At 47.3% G+C, this 17,500-nt stretch overlaps 1 protein-coding gene across 3 annotated transcripts in view; it reads left to right on the forward strand.

Annotated features, from left to right (window-relative positions):
* sipa1l3 (signal-induced proliferation-associated 1 like 3) overlaps positions 1 to 17,500 on the forward strand; it is a 63,262-nt gene that overhangs the window by 26,339 nt on the left and 19,423 nt on the right. For all 3 annotated transcript variants that reach the window (XM_063205824.1, XM_063205826.1, XM_063205825.1), the window contains exons 5-12: positions 1 to 114; positions 6,117 to 6,291; positions 6,601 to 6,704; positions 8,465 to 8,622; positions 9,637 to 10,255; positions 13,111 to 13,385; positions 13,995 to 14,237; positions 17,296 to 17,499. The exon at positions 1 to 114 is cut by the window's left edge and continues 75 nt beyond it. In XM_063205824.1, coding sequence (XP_063061894.1) covers positions 1 to 114; positions 6,117 to 6,291; positions 6,601 to 6,704; positions 8,465 to 8,622; positions 9,637 to 10,255; positions 13,111 to 13,385; positions 13,995 to 14,237; positions 17,296 to 17,499 — 1,892 coding nt within the window. The remainder of the gene's footprint in view (positions 115 to 6,116; positions 6,292 to 6,600; positions 6,705 to 8,464; positions 8,623 to 9,636; positions 10,256 to 13,110; positions 13,386 to 13,994; positions 14,238 to 17,295; position 17,500) is intronic.

Below are 17,500 nucleotides of genomic sequence, written 5' to 3' on the forward strand. Positions count from 1 at the left end.
CCCCTCAAGGAGGTGCTGGAGCACGTGGTGCCCGAGCTGAACCCCTCCTGCCTACGCCTCGCACTCAGCACCCCCAAAGTCACGGAGCAGCTACTCAAGCTAGACGAGCAGGGGGTGAGTCACATACTGTGTCTGTCTCTGTGTCTGTCTCTGTCTGTCTGTCTGTGTGTGTGTCCGTCTGTCTGTATCTCGGGCTTTGCTACTTCCGCACAAGATCAACATAAAAAAATCCCGCCCTTACATTGGGTCAAGTTCGGGATCTCGGGATTCCCAAGAAAATGAAGGCCACATATGCCCGCTCCCACCCCGTGTGACAACTGCAGTAGGTATGCTGTGCTTGGTCTGCATGCAGGGCCGGATTAACGCACAGGCTAGATATGGCTGCAGCCTAGGGGCCCCCTCCTACTAGTAGAGTCATAATTGGAGGTTCCGTGACCAACCTCTGGCAACAATGTTTTGATGATTGATTTGACCTCTATGGACCCTTTAAAAAAGATTTAGCCCCCATGTCCCTCGCAAAAATCCCGGGCTTTTTTGCTAGAGAGCTAAATTCAAAATGGCGTCTGGCGGCATCTCTAAAAAATTACTTTTGATCTGAATGACCTAGAATCATGTATGAAGGCACTTTTTCATATGAGTCAACCATGAGGATTCCAAATCTGACATCATTTTGGTTATAAAACTTTGTTTTGACAGCGAAATTCAAGATGGCCGCCATCTAGAACCGTTATTTTCGACCTTTTTAGGCCGTCACCGTCCAAAATTATCATATTTGGACTCGGAACCTCCCAATTTGTGCGACTCCATTTCTCATGTGAAGATAATCGAGAGAATAGCTGATCTACAAGCCCAGAATTCCTCACATTGGGAGGCGTAGTGGGCTTGTAGATGGGCTATTTTAACAATGTGTCTTTTTTGTAGGCTATTATTTGGCAATTTGGCAGGTATTTTAGCATTGTTTGATGATTACTTTGGATGCAGTGATGGTCTTTTACTTTGAGAGTCCTTACATTATGACCCCACCACCCAAATCAGGGGGTCTTGACCCACAGGTTGAGAACCACTTATCTAGTAGAAAAACCCTTCACGTTTCACATTTTCCAAGCATTCTTGCACAGAGAGGCCCGTTGAGGAACTCGAGGCAAGAGCTGCTGAAATGGAAGAAGTGCGCTCACAGCAGTGATCAACTTGGTTGAAGACAGTCAGTTTGTGAAGCTCCCCCAGCTGCAAGAACACTGTGTTGTTGAGGAATGTGTGGTCTTATTCAACCCCAATGGCACATACAGGAAGACGCAGAAGAGCAAGCTCATCTCGAAGATCTCCCTCCACCCTGTTTTGATTTAAGAATCCTATCTTGCTCTAATTGACATAGGCATATTCTGGAGCAGGGTTTCCCAAACTGGGGTGTGTGCACCCCTAGGGGTGCGTGGCCTGCCTTAAGGGGGTGCGGGAGCTGAATAGAGCAATGGCGGATATGGTAGTTTTTTTATCCAGTATTAATGAACATTAAGTAGTTTTTAATTGTATGGTGCATTGTATGCTGGAAGGGTCCATCTGAAGTGTAGTTTAATTCCAAGGCTATTGGAAAAGAGAATTCCCCAAAAACGACTGTGCTTAATATGCAGTGAATGAGCAGTGAATCCATACTTGTGTGGCCATCAGATTCAGCACACCAAAATATTCGCTGAGGGGGTGCGCGAACCACATTGAAATGTACAAGGGGGTGCACAGGGAAAAAAGTTTGGGAACCCCTGATCTGGAGGATGGGAACTCCATCAGCAGAAGATTGGCAGACACAGGACGGCACCCTATACAAGTAGGTTGGGCTATGCCCAAAAGCTGTCATCCATCATCCTTGCTTTCTCATGCTTCCAGTATCATCGGTGCCAATGATCCCTACGATACACTATACTTAACAAAAGAAGACGAACGAGACCTGCGCATACATGGTGCACATACATACACATGAAATTGACAAGTTCCCATCTGCCAAGTCTTTCAAAATGTTATTGTGTAGTGTCAAAAACAAGAAAAAGACTACACCATTGAGCAGTCTGAAGCTCTTCACTGTTAATGATGGTCAATGACAGTCAGGTTGTAGTGGCCCTGTTGTTATTGATGCAGCTGATATACCGATGTCAGACCGAGACAAAGAGACGGTCCTCTTCTGTGACCTTTTGACAGAGATGGCAGACAGCCTGTTAAACAGTGTAGCTGCACAATGCCATGATGCCAACTCAAGGTTCTATGAAAAAGGAAAATCATCAGTGTATGAGCTCCCAGGGTCACCCCTATGTTGCCCGGGAGCTATGTTCCCCGAGTCCTATGTCCCCCCGCCACCGGGGAACTTAGAACCCTTTTTTTCAAAAAGGGGTTCTATTCCTGCTGCTTCCAAGTAGACTGCTGCCGCATGACTAGCGAGGGTTGTTGTTAGAGTTACGGTTAGGGTTAGGCTGCCACTGTTCGCAAACTGTACGGTTAGGGTTAGGCTGCCACTGTTCGCTGCCACTGTTCGGGGAACATGGGACCCTTTTGAGGAAAAGGGTCGGTAGTTCCTCAGTCCCATACAAAGACCGGGGAATACAGGACCCGGGGAAGCTATACGCTATACTCTCAACCATGTTTGAGTGGCGAGGGGTAGTTCTTTAGTGTGGGGTGGCACACTAGATACGGCAAGTAGGGACAGAGTTGGCATAAGCTGTCTGCATATGGAGGGAGACAGATAAAAGACTTTCTCTTCATGGTCTTCGACTTGGAAGCACAGGCTTCAGCCATGGTGCTACTTTTCTTGTCTGCATAGATCATCTGTATCGTGAACACAAGCAGCTGTTGTACTCCCTCTTCAAGGTGAACAGAGGGCAACCGGGAGTTGCTGCCTTGCCACAGAGCTCTTTATCACCTTATCATGTACTGATGATTTTCCTTTTTCATAGAACCCTACAGGTAAGTTGGCATCACAGCCTGTAAAATAGTGTAGCTGCACAATGCAGTCTGCCATCTCTTGTCAGCAGGTCATGGAAGAGGACAGTCTCTTCGTTTCTCTTAATGCTTAGCATGCCAGGAAGCTGCCGTAGACATCGGTATCAGCTGCATCAATAACAACAGGGCCACTACAACCTGATTGTCATTGACCATCATAAACAGTGAAGAGCTTCAGACTGCTCAATGGTGTAGTCTTTTTCTTGTTTTTGACACTACACAATAACATTTTGAAAGACTTGGCAGATGGGAACTTGTCAATTTCATGTGTATGTATGTGCATTACCATGTATGCGCAGGTCCTGTTCGTCTTCTTTTGTTAAGTATGGTGTATCGTAGGGATCATTGGCACCGATGATACTGGGAGCATGAGAAGGCAAGGATGATGGATAACAGCTTTTGGGCATAGCCCAACCTACTTGTATAGGGTGCCGTCCTGTGCCTGCCAATCTTCTGCTGATGGAGTTCCCATCCTCCAGATCATGCCTATGTCAATTAGAGTGGAGTTTCTCAAAGTGGGGCGCAAGCCTTCCTGGGGGGGCGCGGAGGCATCACAGTGTGATATGCCCCCCCCCCAAAAAATAAGATTTCCTATATGGCCAATAAGCCAATATGTTTAAAGCCCCCCTCACCAACATTATATTATTCATTGTCATTGATTTGAATAGATTAGGAAATTAACACACATCTGCACTGCATTCGACTGCAGTCCCTCTTTGTTTTATCTCACCTTTCCTTTAATTCTGCGCAGCAATCGCAAAATCAGTTTGCGCAAGTACTGCTTTTGCTTAGAAACCATTTATTTACTAATTTACCTCAGGTCAGACATAACTATGATAGCGCCAGCCAGAAGTGATTTTTACCCCACAAAAAGGGGGAGGGGCCACGGAGGCATCCAGACCCTCTGAGGGGCAAATGATGGGAAAAGTTTGAGAACGACTGAATTAGAGCAAGATAGGATTCTTAAATCAAAACAGGGTGGAGGGAGATCTTCGAGATGAGCTTGCTCTTCTGCGTCTTCCTGTATGTGCCATTGGGGTTGAATAAGACCACACATTCCTCAACAACACAGTGTTCTTGTAGCTCGGGAAGCTTCACAAACTGACTATCTTCAACCAAGTTGATCACTGCTGTGAGCGCACTTCTTCCATTTCAGCAGCTCTTGCCTCGAGTTCCTCAACGGGCTTCTCTATGCAAGAATGCTTGGAAAATGTGAAACGTGAAGGTCTTTTTTTAACTAGATAAGTGGTTCTCAACCTGTGGGTCAAGACCCCCTGATTTGGGTGGTGGGGTCATAATGTAAGGACTCTCAAAGTAAAAGACCATCACTGCATCCAAAGTAATCATCAAACAATGCTAAAATACCTGCCAAATTGTCAAATAATAGCCTACAAAAAAGACACATTGTTAAAATAGCCCATCTACAAGCCCACTACGCCTCCCAATGTAAGGAAATCTGGGCTTGTAGATCAGATATTCTCTCAATATCTTTACATGAGAAATGGAGTCACACAAATTGGGAGGTTCCCAGTCCAAATATGATAATTTTGGGCGGTGACGGCCTAAAAAGGTCGAAAATAACGGTTCTAGATGGCGGCCATCTTGAATTTCGCTGTTTTATAACCAAAATGATGTCAGATTTGGAATCCTCATGGTTGGCTTGTATGAAAAAGTGCCTTCATACATGATTCTAGGTCATCCAGATCAAAAGTTATTTTTTAGAGATGCCGCTGGACGCCATTTTGAATTTGGCTCTCTAGCAAAAAAGCCCGGGATTTTTGCGAGGGACATGGGGGCTAAATCTTTTTTAAAGGGTCCATAGAGGTCAAATCAATCATCAAAACATTGTTGCCAGAGGTTGGTCACGGAACCTCCAATTATGACTCTACTATACCAGGGAGGCCCTGTTTGACCAAAAGTGAAAAATTGCAGAATTGTGACAAAATGCAATATTGGGGGGAAAAATATCTGTCTGGTTGAATACAGTTGGTACACATGTTATCCTTAATTCATAGCTGTTAATATGTACTTTTCTCGCGGTGTTGGCCTTCCGGCGGGCCCCACAGTAACATGTAGCCTGGGGGTCCCAGGCCATCTTAATCCGGCCCTGTCTGCATGGTAGCCGTGGACTTTGAAGTTAGTGTAGTACAGTATGTGTGTGTTTGTACTGTAGCATTAAGCTGATTAGACAGGCTGAATGGGCTCTGGCAGCAAATATGTAGCCTGCATGGCAGACAGAGCCTGAAGTGTTCATTTCATGCTAAACTAGTGTATGGACTTTGACATCTTTATTAATAATGTATTGATTAATAAATGATACTGTACATTTTTGGTGCAACGTCAAGTCAGGTCGGTATGAGGGGATGCACAAGGGGGGAAAAATTTGTCTGCGATGGGTGTAGACTTTTTGAATGGCAATTAAAAAAGTGAGAACCATTACCAGCCAAATGCTAATGTAGAAGTGGCTGGTAGATTTTGGACACAGAATGATTTACTGTGGAGTTCTGATTTGCTGTTGTGAGTTGCTGGTGAATTTTAGCATATATTTGTCTGTGGCTTTTGTGAAGGTAACACCGTGTGAGTGTGCGCGTGCGTGCGTGCGTGTGTGGGTACGTGTGTGTGTGCGCATGCATGCATGCGTGAGTGTGTGTGTGTCTGTGTGTCTGTGTGTCTGTGTCTGTGTGTCTGTGTGTGTGTGTGTGTGTGTGTGTGTGTGTATGTGTGTGTGTGTGTGTGTGTATGTGTGTGTGTGTGTGTGTGTGTGTGTGTGTGTGTGTGTGTGTGTGTGTGTGTGTGTGTGTGTGTGTGTGTGTGTTTGTGACCATAACCATAACCTGACCATAACTAAATGTGATGTGTGTGCACGTGTATGTGACACATTGCGTTTGTATACATATTTGTACATTTACATGCATTTGTGTTAATGTCTCTTTGTTTGTGTGTGTGTGTGTGTGTGTGTGTGTGCGTGCGTGCGTGTGTGTGTGTGTGTGTGTGTGTGTGTGTGTGTGTGTGTGTGTGTGTGTGTGTGTGTGTGTGTGTGTGTGTCTCCGTGTGTGTGTGTGTCTCCGTGTGTGTGTGTGTGTGTGTGTGTGTGTGTGTGTGTGTGTGTGTGTGTGTGTGTGTGTGTGTGTGTGTAGTTGAGTCGTAAGCACAAGGTGGGCATCCTGCTGTGTCGTGCGGGCCAGAGCACGGAGGAGGAGATGTACAATAACGAGGAGGCCTCTCCTGCCTTCAGTAACTTCCTGACACTATTGGGGGAACAGGTCACGCTCAAGGGCTTCACCAAGTACGGAGCACAGCTCGACACCAAGAGTGAGTAGCACTGGGGATGCACACACACACACACACACCTCAAGGGCTTCACCAAGTACGGAGCACAGCTCTACACCAAGAGTGAGTAGCACTGGACACACACACACACACACACACACACACACACACACACACACACACACACACACACACACACACACACACACACGTGCACACACACACATGTGCACACACACACACATGCATGCTTTGGATAAGTATAATGTAATGTACAGTGTCATCCCTCGTGGGATGTGTTATTGTGTTTGACTTGTGTGTGTATTTGTGTGTTGTGTTGTGTGTCTGCAGCGGACTCGACGGGTACCCACTCGGTGTACACCACCTACCAGGACTACGAGATCATGTTCCACGTCTCCACCATGCTGCCCTACATGCCCAACAACCCACAGCAGGTGAGAGAGAAAGGGAGGCCGCCATTGGAAGAGCAACAGGGACAATGTTTTCCTTATGTACTTATACATACATTGGTTTTCAATTGATCAAATACCCAAATGTGTGCGCAGACAGGAATCCCAAAATGCTACGTGGCTTGGTGTTTAACATTGGAAGTTCCATTGGACCAGTGTAGTGTGCCGGTTTCCATGGTTTCTGTGAAAGTGAAAGCCCATTGGGAAACTCCAACTCCAATTGTCATTGTGACTCAGCACTCCACAGCACATAAGTGCACACTGCACACAATGAAATTGCATTTATGCCTCACCCTTGCAAGGGGGCAGCCCCCAGTGGCGCCTGAAAGGGAGCAGTGTGGCAGGACGGTACTATGCTTGGTCGCTCTCCCTGATCAAATGCTCCAGGTTGAATCGTTTGCCGCGTTTCTCGCCACTGATCTATGATTACAGTTCGGGACTCAGCAGTGTTATAGCTCTTTCAAAGCTGTCTGTCTGCACAGTAAGAGCTTCAGGGAGAATGCTTCCTAATGTACTTTCAGAGACAGCAGCCACCACTGGTCGTCAGCACCACACTGGCTGGCATGCACCATTTAAAGCCCTTAGGATGCTTTGGACGCTTGCCTTCATTCCTTAACATTGTCAGCCGTCATTACTTGTCACCAATGTGGAATGTAAATTGCTCTCAGTCTCTAATAACTTCCGTTACAGACACTATGTTTGAATGTTGACGTGATGACATTCTGTATTTGAAATGTGTCAGGTGAATGAGAAGTCGTGCAAAGTGTTATTATAATAAGCATGTACCGTACATTGACCTGCACTGAAGGAAGCCAAGTGTAGCATCAAGTGTATCATCAGACAGTTGCACATATTTCAAATTCTGTCGTCTATGGAAAAGTATGCATGATGGCACCAATGCATAGACCGGAAGGAAGATCTGCAATTTGATTACAGTGAGGTATTTGCCACGGTGTACAGTACACTGGCTCCTGTGTTGCTCTCCGGTTGGTCCGAAAATCTGGCAGTCCATGAATTACTTTTTTTGTCATAGAAGCATGTGCAAAACATTGGGGGAAAAAATCCAACCTGACAGCAGTTTTCTCTTCCCCTTTCTCTTCCCCTAGCAAGAAACGCAATTTCAAATTCTTTGTATGACCAGTGCATGTAAAGAAATTGACAATAAACTTGACTTGACTTTGACTTGACTTGAAGTGCACCTGCATCTATAAAAAGCATTCAGCCTATGAAGGATGTTTATTGAAGATTCCCTCTGTCCTCCATTGTTGACCCATTCTATCGTACTCTTTTCTCTCCTCCTCTCCCTTACTCTTTCTATCTTACTCTTTTCTCTCCTCCTCTCCCTTGGCCCTTTATATTTTACTCCTCTCTCCCCTCCTCTCCATTGGCCCTGTTCTGTCTCGATTACACACACAGCTGTTTTGCTTAGGCGTTGCCTGTGTGTGTGTGTGCGTGTGCGCGCGTGCGCGTGCGTGCGTGCGTGCGTGCGTGCGTGCGTGCGTGCGTGCGTGCGTGCGTGCGTGCGTGCGTGTGTGTTGAAGACACAACAACTCAGTATTAATATCTGGTAGCTGAATTGCTTTTAGCATAGATCATTGGTCATTTTTTAAGCATTGATCCTTCCAAGTAAACTAATCAAAGTGTGCCTGTGTGTGCCTGTGTGTGCATGTTTGTGTGTGTGTGTGCGTGCGTGTCTGTCTGTGTTTCTGTCTGTGCGTGCCCGTGTCCATATCTCTAATTCGCAGCTCCTGAGGAAGAGGCACATAGGAAATGACATCGTGACCATCATCTTCCAGGAGCCCGGCGCGCTGCCCTTCACGCCACAGAACATCCGCTCCCACTTCCAGCACGTCTTCATCATCGTACGCGTACACAACCCCTGCTCTGACCTCACCAGCTACAGGTGACTGCACACAGTGTGTGTGTGTGTGTGTGTGTGTGTGTGTGTGTGTGTGTGTGTGTATGTTTGTGTGTGTGTGTGTGTGTGTGTTTTTGTGTGTGTGTGTATGTTTGTGTGTGTGTGTGTGTTTGTGTGTGTGTGTGTTTGTGTGTGTGTGTGTTTGTGTGTCTGTGTGTGTGCGTGCGCATGTCAGGGTTGCCAGATGAGAGTGGTGATTTCCAGCCCAAAAATTGTTCAAAACCCGCCTGGAAGCACTAAATCCTGCCCAATTTTAACTAATTTCTATGGCCATAAATTGGTAGAAAAAAACCCCTCAAATCCCTTTTTTTACCCTCAGACGGCCATCCCAAGCAGAGCAACTGGGTGGGAAACCGCCCAATCTGGCAACACTAGTGTGCGTGTGTGCATCAATGTGTTCTAGCACATCTTCATCAACCCCTGCTCTGATGTCCCCAGTGTCCATGGGCTAATAGCCACTCGATACACATTTATTAAAGTGGGTCACTCTGATCTATTGTTCAAATTGGACATGAGAAAGACAAAAGGAAGACTTGAAAACTGGACCAGTGTAGAACAAGGGCTTTAGTGTTGTTCTTTTTTCCTCCCTCTAATTATTTGACACAAGGAAGACAACAGGCTGGTTCACTGGTACACCCGTCCAGTCAGTGTTTTTTTGTTTGTTTGTTTATTCAGCAAGATGATCTCAAATAATGTTTCACATTGATATTGATGTACAGTTTTTTTTTTTTTTTTTGGAAGAACAATCAACCCTCGCACCTACAAACAAAACAAAAAACAAACAAACATGGACAAACATAAACCTACACATCATACATCAAATGCTAAACACAATACATGTTCAAATAACTAAATAGACAAAGCCACAGACAAATATAGCATATTAGACATGCTTAGTGTGTCCCCTTTAAGTGTTGGGGTCTGGAATAAGTGAGATATCAGACTTAGTGCTGCAATGTTAATGTTTCACCTCCTCTCTCCCCCCTCCTCTATCTCCAGTGTGGCAGTGACCCGCATGAAGGACGTCCCCCCGTTCGGCCCACCCATCCCGTCGGGAGGCGCCGACCCCTTGGCGGCGTTCCGCGACCCCGAGGCCTTCCGCAGCTTCCTCCTCGCCAAGGTCATCAACGCCGAGAATGCGGCGCACAAGTCGGACAAGTTCCACACCATGGCCACGCGCACGCGGCAGGAGTACCTGCGCGACCTGGCCCAGAACTGCGTCTCCAGCACGCCGCTCGACACCTCGGGCAAGCTCAACAACCTCATCTCGCTCGCCTCCAAACGCAAGGAGCGCACGCGGCCCCGCGAGGGGGCGGAGCTGGGGGCGGCGGGGGCGCTGAGCTGGCGCGTGCTCGTGCAGGACTTCGGGGCCGGCGGGAGTGCGGCGGGATTGGGTTTGGGCGAGCTGCCGTGCGCGCTGGGGGTCTCGGAGGAGTTTCTGCTGCTGGCAGACTGCACCACCAAGGACGTGGTGTTCAACTGCTTCTGTGCGGACATCATCGGCTGGACGCCGGAGAGGCTGGCGCTGAAGATCTACTTCGGGCGCGGGGACCACGTGGCGCTGCGGGTGCCCGAGGGCTGTGCCCAGGACATCAGGGAGGTCGTGCAGAGACTCAAGGTGAGAACCCCGCACTGCAGCATGCCCCCCCTGACTACCTGCTTGTTTGTTTGTTTGTTTGTTTGTTTGTTTGTTTGTTTGTTTGTTTGTTTGTTTGTTTTACTTACTTACTTACTTACTAAGTAGCGTACCGACGCATGGAGTTGTGCATGTTTACCGCCAAGTTCACTTTTTATAAATGCCAAACCTTGAGTAGAGCTTGGCGTGTGCACTCTGTAGTGTGTACACACCTGGTATGAATCCAGCCCTAAAAGACTACCAAAGAAAGTGGATCTAAGAAGAAGCGTCATTTTGTTTCTTTTCCGGTATCCACTTTATGTCGGGTGAACGCCCCCTTAGGAGACCTTCGGTTAGGAGACCTTCGGAGTCCTGAGGTTGAGAATAAATCAAGCCCCCTTAGCGCTGTAGATGGCGGTAGCGCACGTCTTGAGCTAACACCTCAAAAATAGAAGAAGAAGGGGGGGACAGCGCCCCCTTAGGAGACCCAACTTGAGCCCACGCTTTTGCATTGAGTGGGCGTGGTTTGCGTTATCTTTCTCTTATCCAGTATTTTTGAGACTACTGCTTTACTGAATCCCTTGCTCTACTGAAATCAACCACACTGCTGTCAATACAATATACTACCATGAGATTGTTAATCGTTTGTGCAGCTTGGTTGTGTGACTACCTCGTTTGTGCTGGTATTTATTCAGCACGGCTGCCCAATTTGAGGCCTTCTGGCCAAAGTTGGCCCAGGACTGGTTACTTTTGGCCCCTATGTGGCATATTTCATGTAGTGTTGTTTTGCAGCTCTACTGAGTGTTAATATTTGGCCCACACAGCACTCTTCCCATATTCCTTTCCTGCACCCTCCACCCTCCCCGTTCATTTTTGGGCCCATACTGTGAACAACTTGGGGCCAGTAAGTGGAGAGAAAATTTGAAGTGCTCAGGGAATTGTTCAGAGAAAATCTTGAAGGTGCTCTTTGGTGTTGGGGAAAAAACAATATCTTGTCAAAAAAGGGGAGTGCAAGGCACTCTTCTTGTGGAAAAAAAGCCTTTATTGAAACATGGCTAATAAGTTTAAAAACATGGGAGCTCTGCTTGGGGCCAGTGTTGCCAGATTGTGTGGTTTCCCGCCCAATTGGGCTGCTTAGGATGGCCGTTTGCGGGTAAAAACATTAGAAATCAATAGAATTTAGTTTTAGCGGGATTTAGTGCTTCCAGGCAGATTGTTAGCATTTTTTTGGGCTGGAAGTCATCAGTCTCATCTGGCAACCCCGCTTGGGGCGTCCCTGTTATAAAGCGTATGAGAACGGCATGGCATTGTTGACATTACAATTACAACCTCATTCCTTCCCATGTCATCATACGCCTCCACCCCCCACTGACAAAGTGTTACTGCTACGAGCTCATTTGTCTAATTGGCTAGTTTGTGTTGTTATTGTTAGGTATGTAGAACATGGACTTACATGGACTTCCATGGCATTGTTCAGATGACAATGTCATCCCTCCCACTGTTTTCTGCCAGCACTTTGTGCTTAAAGGTGCACTGTGTAATATTTTAATAGCTTTATTCCAGAATTCACGGTACCCATTTACAAATGTTACCTTTTTCACGAATACTTCGCACTTTTGCGCTCTTCCTACATGAAAAGGGGAATCTTCCCTATTGTCCTCCATTTTGAATATCCAAAAATAGACTTATTTAGCTACAAAACTTGCTGTGGTTATACTAGTAAATATGACTTAATTATTTAGTAAAAGTTTTGCTGCATCCATGATACTTGGATTCATCTTTGGACGTTTTTTAAGGCGGGAAAGTGGGCCTTGCTCTGAAAAAAAAAGCCCTCAGAGAAACACTGTCTGTCTGGCGGCTGGCTCCAAGCCAGGCATTCTGGACTTGGAAATGCTCATGGATTGATGATCTCATCCCAACGTCAGTGTAGCACGTGGGTGGGTGCAGTGTGGGTACAGTATGGTGACGTTTGATTAAAATGCGTCACAACTGTATTGGAAGTACAGCATGCATGCGTAGCGTAGCTTCCCACCGTCCAGACGATTCCAATCAAGCCCCATGCCATGAAGTTCATACGTGATGGACAAGAAGTCCATTGTTGTTGTTGTATCCCCCCTTCCCCCCTTCCCTTCCCTTCCCGTCCCGTCCCGTCTGGCCATCCCTCCCACGCTCTTCTCTCTCCTGTGATTAGCTCGTTTTTTTGCTGGTGATTTGTTTGTAGAGCAAGAACGTTTTGACATTGTTGGGATGTCAAGCAATCCTCCCCCCCATGCAGACTGTTACTTCTCTCATTTGGGTCGTGTGCGGAGGAGTTGGGTTGTGTGATGTTGTTTTTTATCTATACTAGGGGTGGGCGATAAGGCAAACAAAAATTACATGAAATATTCCACACACACAAAAACAGGCCTTTTAAAGGTGCACTGTGTAGGATGGTGGCCAGAGAAGGTATTGCAACTATGCTGCTCATTGAAACTGTGCTATCTATCGCCAGATTTTATTTTTTTAAACAATCAGCTAATATTTAGCAGTAAGATCAAAGTGCAGGACGTTTTGCAGCTAAAAATGTCTATTTCTGGGAATTCAAACTGGCGGACCATGGAGAAGATCCCCCTATGAAAAGTGCAATTTTCCCAGTCATATAGAATACTTAGAATTTGATGATGGTGGCGCTCTCCTCCTCCTCTCCTCCTCGCTTCTCTTCTCTTCTCCCCTCCTTCTCCTTCCTCTTCCTCTCCTCTTTCCTATCTCCTCCACCTCTTCTCTCCTCTCTCATCTCCTCTCTCCTCTCCTCTCCTCTCCTCTTCTCTCCTCTCCTCTCCTCTCCTCTTCTTCTCTCCCCTCTCCTCTGTCCTCCACAGGCGTTGACGGTGGGCTGTGAGACGGTGGACATGACGTTGCGTCGTAACGGTCTGGGCCAGCTGGGGTTCCATGTGCGCGTGGACGGCACGGTTTCGGAGGTGGAGGAGTACGGCTTCGCCTGGCAGGCGGGGCTCCGGCAGGGCAGCCGATTGGTGGAGATCTGCAAGGTGGCCGCCGTCACGCTGTCGCACGAGCAGATGATCGACCTGCTGCGCACCTCCGTCACAGTCAAGGTGGTCATCATCCCGCCCTACGAGGAGGGCGAGGCGCGCAGGTGGGTTACCATGACAACTAACTTAACACAGTCAAGGTGGTCATCATCCCCCCCCACGAGGAGGGCGAGGCCCGCAGGTGGGTTACCATGACAACTAACTTAACACTGTCAAGGTGGTCATCATCCCGCCCTACGAGGAGGGCGAGGCCCGCAGGTGGGTTACCATGACAACTAACTTAACACCGTCAAGGTGGTCATCATCCCGCCCTACGAGGAGGGCGAGGCGCGCAGGTGGGTTACCATGACAACTTGGGGTTTCAAAAAAACAGTAGTTGTTCGAGTTGTTATAAGTAATCCTCAAGTTTTGTCAAAGGGCGCACTCAACTTCTTGGAAAAAATGAATGTCAAGAGTTATAGATGGCCCATTATATAAGTTAACAACGCCAAGGTGGGTTACCTCTACAACTAGGGGTGTGCAAAAAAAAACGTTGTGACAATGACCTCTTTTCATGATATCTGCATTGATTCATGACAAAGTATCGCCATACTTATTTTGTGTGACATAATGGTGTTATGACCATTGTATTCATTTGTTTTGTGTGTGTGTGCGTACGTTTGTGCATGTGTGTCTCTGTGCGTCTGTGTGTGTGTCTGTGTGTGTTGGTGCAGGGGCTGCACGGAGGAGCACGAGATGAAGAGCCTGGAGCACCGTGGGGGGGTCGAGTCGGAGCCCCTGGGTACCGGCGGCTACCCCACCAGCCTGCGCAAGCAGCCCTGGCGCTTCGAGCGGCCCCCCGGCAGCAGCCCCCTGCCCCTCAGCTGGACCCCCGTGGTGCCCATGGCCATCCCCGGACGCCCACACAAGGGCATGCTGCCCATCCCTTACCGGGAGCCACTGCACCTCGCCAAGAGGTGAGGATATATTACATTACATTACATGCTGCCCATCCCTTACCGGGAGCCACTGCACCTCGCCAAGAGGTGAGGATATATTACATTACATTACATTACATTACATGCTGCCCATCCCTTACCGGGAGCCACTGCACCTCTCCAAGAGGTGAGGATATATTACATTACATTACATTACATTACATTACATTACATGCTGCCCATCCCGTACCGGGAACCACTGCACCTCGCCAAGAGGTGAGGATACATTACATTACATTACATTACATGCTGCCCATCCCGTACCGGGAGCCACTGCACCTCGCCAAGAGGTGAGGATATATTACATTACATTACTTTACATTACATTACATGCTGCCCATCCCGTACCGGGAGCCACTGCACCTCGCCAAGAGGTGAGGATACATTACATTACATTACATTACATGCTGCCCATCCCGTACCGGGAGCCACCTCACCTCGCCAAGAGGTGAGGATATATTACATTACATTACATTACATTACATTACATTACATGCTGCCCATCCCTTACCGGGAGCCACTGCACCTCGCCAAGAGGTGAGGATATATTACATTACATTACTTTACATTACATGCTGCCCATCCCTTACCGGGAGCCACTGCACCTCGCCAAGAGGTGAGGAGATATTACATTACATTACATTACATTACATTACATTACATGCTGCCCATCCCGTACCGGGAGCCACTGCACCTTGCCAAGAGGTGAGGATATAACCAGAGAATCGTGTATGATAGAGAGATAAATCAGGCAGGTTCTTTTCCGGTATGCACTTTACGTCGGGTAAACGTCCCTCTAGGAGACCTTAGATTAGGAGACCTTCGGAGTCTTGAGGTTGAGAATAAATGGAGTCCCCTTGGCACTGGAGATGGCGGTAGCGCGCGTCTTGTGCAAACACCACGAAAAGACAAGAAGAAGGAGGGACAACGCCCCCTTAGGAGACCAAATTTTGAGCACACTCCTTTGCATTGGATGGACAGGTTTTAACACATCTTTTTCTCTTAGACGATTTTTGATTTAACCTTGGGCATCTGTAGTACAGGCAGTGAAGGGCACAATAGATTCTTTAGTTCCACATATTCCAAGTGATTAGGTTGCCGGTTCGACTCCCGACCCTCCAGATTGGTGGGGGGAGTAATTAACCAGTGCTCTCCCGCCATCCTCCTCCATGACTAAGGTACCCTGAGCATGGTACCACCTCGCCACACTGCTCCCTTAGGGCGCTGAGAGAGAGAGAGAGGCAGACAGACAGACAGACAGACAGACAGAGGGGGAAGGAGGGAGGGAGGGAGGGAGGTTACCTTTGTCACAGAGAGATCAGGCATTGTTCCCCTCCATAAGCCCCAAGCCTGTGTCTACAGTAGCTAGATGAGAGGACGCCCAAGGCTTGCTTGCTAATCCTGTGCTTTGATCTACCATACAGTAGGCATTACAGGCTGGATGCAGGTCATGCATGAAATCTGACATACCGTTAGTGCCTTTGCTATTGGGTCAAAGACATCCAAAATGAAATTGTCCTTCAGTGTAACGGATACCTTCTGCTGACTGTAACTGTAAAAAACATGACTTTTTATTTATTTATTTTTTCCAGTGAATTCATGAAAGCCTCGGCAGTCATCCATTCACTTGAAACAATTTAAAAATCATGTTTTTTTTTACAGTTACAGTCAGCAGAAGGTATCCGTTACACTGAAGGACAATTTCATTTTGGACGTCTTTGACCCTATTGGTCATAATCACTTAGTCTGGTAACAAACTCCCGGTAATTTTAGCCATAGAATTAATGATTGCTTTCTGTTCTGCAATTAAAGTGTGTTTTACCCTGAAGTCTTCTTTGCTCTCTCCCAGGCTGGTGTACTCCATGTTGTGCTGTTAATAAAACTAATAATACAGTAGTAATAATAATAACAATCATTGTCATAAGAGTAATTATAAACATTCTTTGAATTTCATGACAAATATGTGTAGTTTACATTGTACACGTCTATAGTGACTATAAAAAGCATTCTCTCCTCTCCCTTCCCTTCTCCTCTCCTTCCTCTCTTCTCCTTTCTCTCCTTCCTCTCTTCTCCTTTCTCTCCTCTTCTCTCTTCTGGTTACTGGGGAACCTCTTTGTGTGTGTGTGTGTGTGTGTGTGTGTGTGTGTGTGTGTGTGTGTGTGTGTGTGTGTGTGTGTGTGTGTGTGTGTGTGTGTGTGTGTGTGTGTGTGTGTGTGTGTGTGTGTGTGTGTGTGTGTGTGTGTGTGCTTGCCTAATACACTTACCTGTACTTTACTGTGACATTGTAAGAATGTTCAACCCCTATCATACTCTGTACACTGCCTACTTCTACATACTATACTATATCATATATGTATCCATCAACACTTGTTGTCTACCTTAACTGACAGAGTATGTTTTTCTGCATTGGTCTATCCCAACTCACAGAATGTCTTTTTGCACAATTACCTTTTATACATTTATTATCTCTATTATTTTATTTTATTTTCCCCACCCTGATGACTATTCCTGTGTTTATTTTTGTCTTGAAATGTCCATGTGGGCTTTTGTGTATTTGTGTATTTATGTAAGCTACTGGATACCTGAATTTCCCCCTGGGGATCAATAAAGTTACTCTACTCTACTCTACTCTACTCTCTTCTCCTTTCTCTCCTCTTCTCTCTTCTCCTTTCTCTCCTCTTCTCTCTTCTCCTTTCTCTCCTCTTCTCTCTTCTCCTTTCTCTCCTCTTCTCTCTTCTCCTTTCTCTCCTCTCCTCTCCTCTCCTCTCCTCTCCTCCTCTCTCCTCTCCCCTCCTTCTCCTCTCCTCTCTCTCTCCTCTCTCCTCTCTCCTCTCCTCTCCTCTCCTCTCCTCTCTCCTCTCCTATCCCCTCCTCCTCTCTCATCTCTCTTCTCCTCTCCTCTCTCTTCTCTCCTCTCTTCTCTCCTCTCCTCTCCTCTCTCTTTTCTCCTCTACTCTCCTCTCCATTTTCACCTCCCCTCCCCTCCCTTCTCCTCTCCTCTCCTCTCCTGTCTCCTCTCCTCTCCTCTCTCCTCCAGGCCGGTGAGCTACCCTGAGAACCACTACGGTTTGTCCCCGGTGGGCAGTGACAGGAGCCTGACGTTCCGTAACCCCTCGGCCAGCTTCTCCAGCCCTGGCCCCGGCCTCTCCGCCCCCGGCCTCTCCGCCTCTGCTGCGGCCGCCGCTGCTGGACTGGGGCCAGCTCTCAGCAGGCCTTTTGTGCACTACAAATCCCCAGACAGG

Source organism: Engraulis encrasicolus, chromosome 8 (genome assembly GCF_034702125.1).
Source record: "Engraulis encrasicolus isolate BLACKSEA-1 chromosome 8, IST_EnEncr_1.0, whole genome shotgun sequence".
In the NCBI taxonomy this organism is placed as follows: Eukaryota; Metazoa; Chordata; class Actinopteri; order Clupeiformes; family Engraulidae; genus Engraulis; species Engraulis encrasicolus.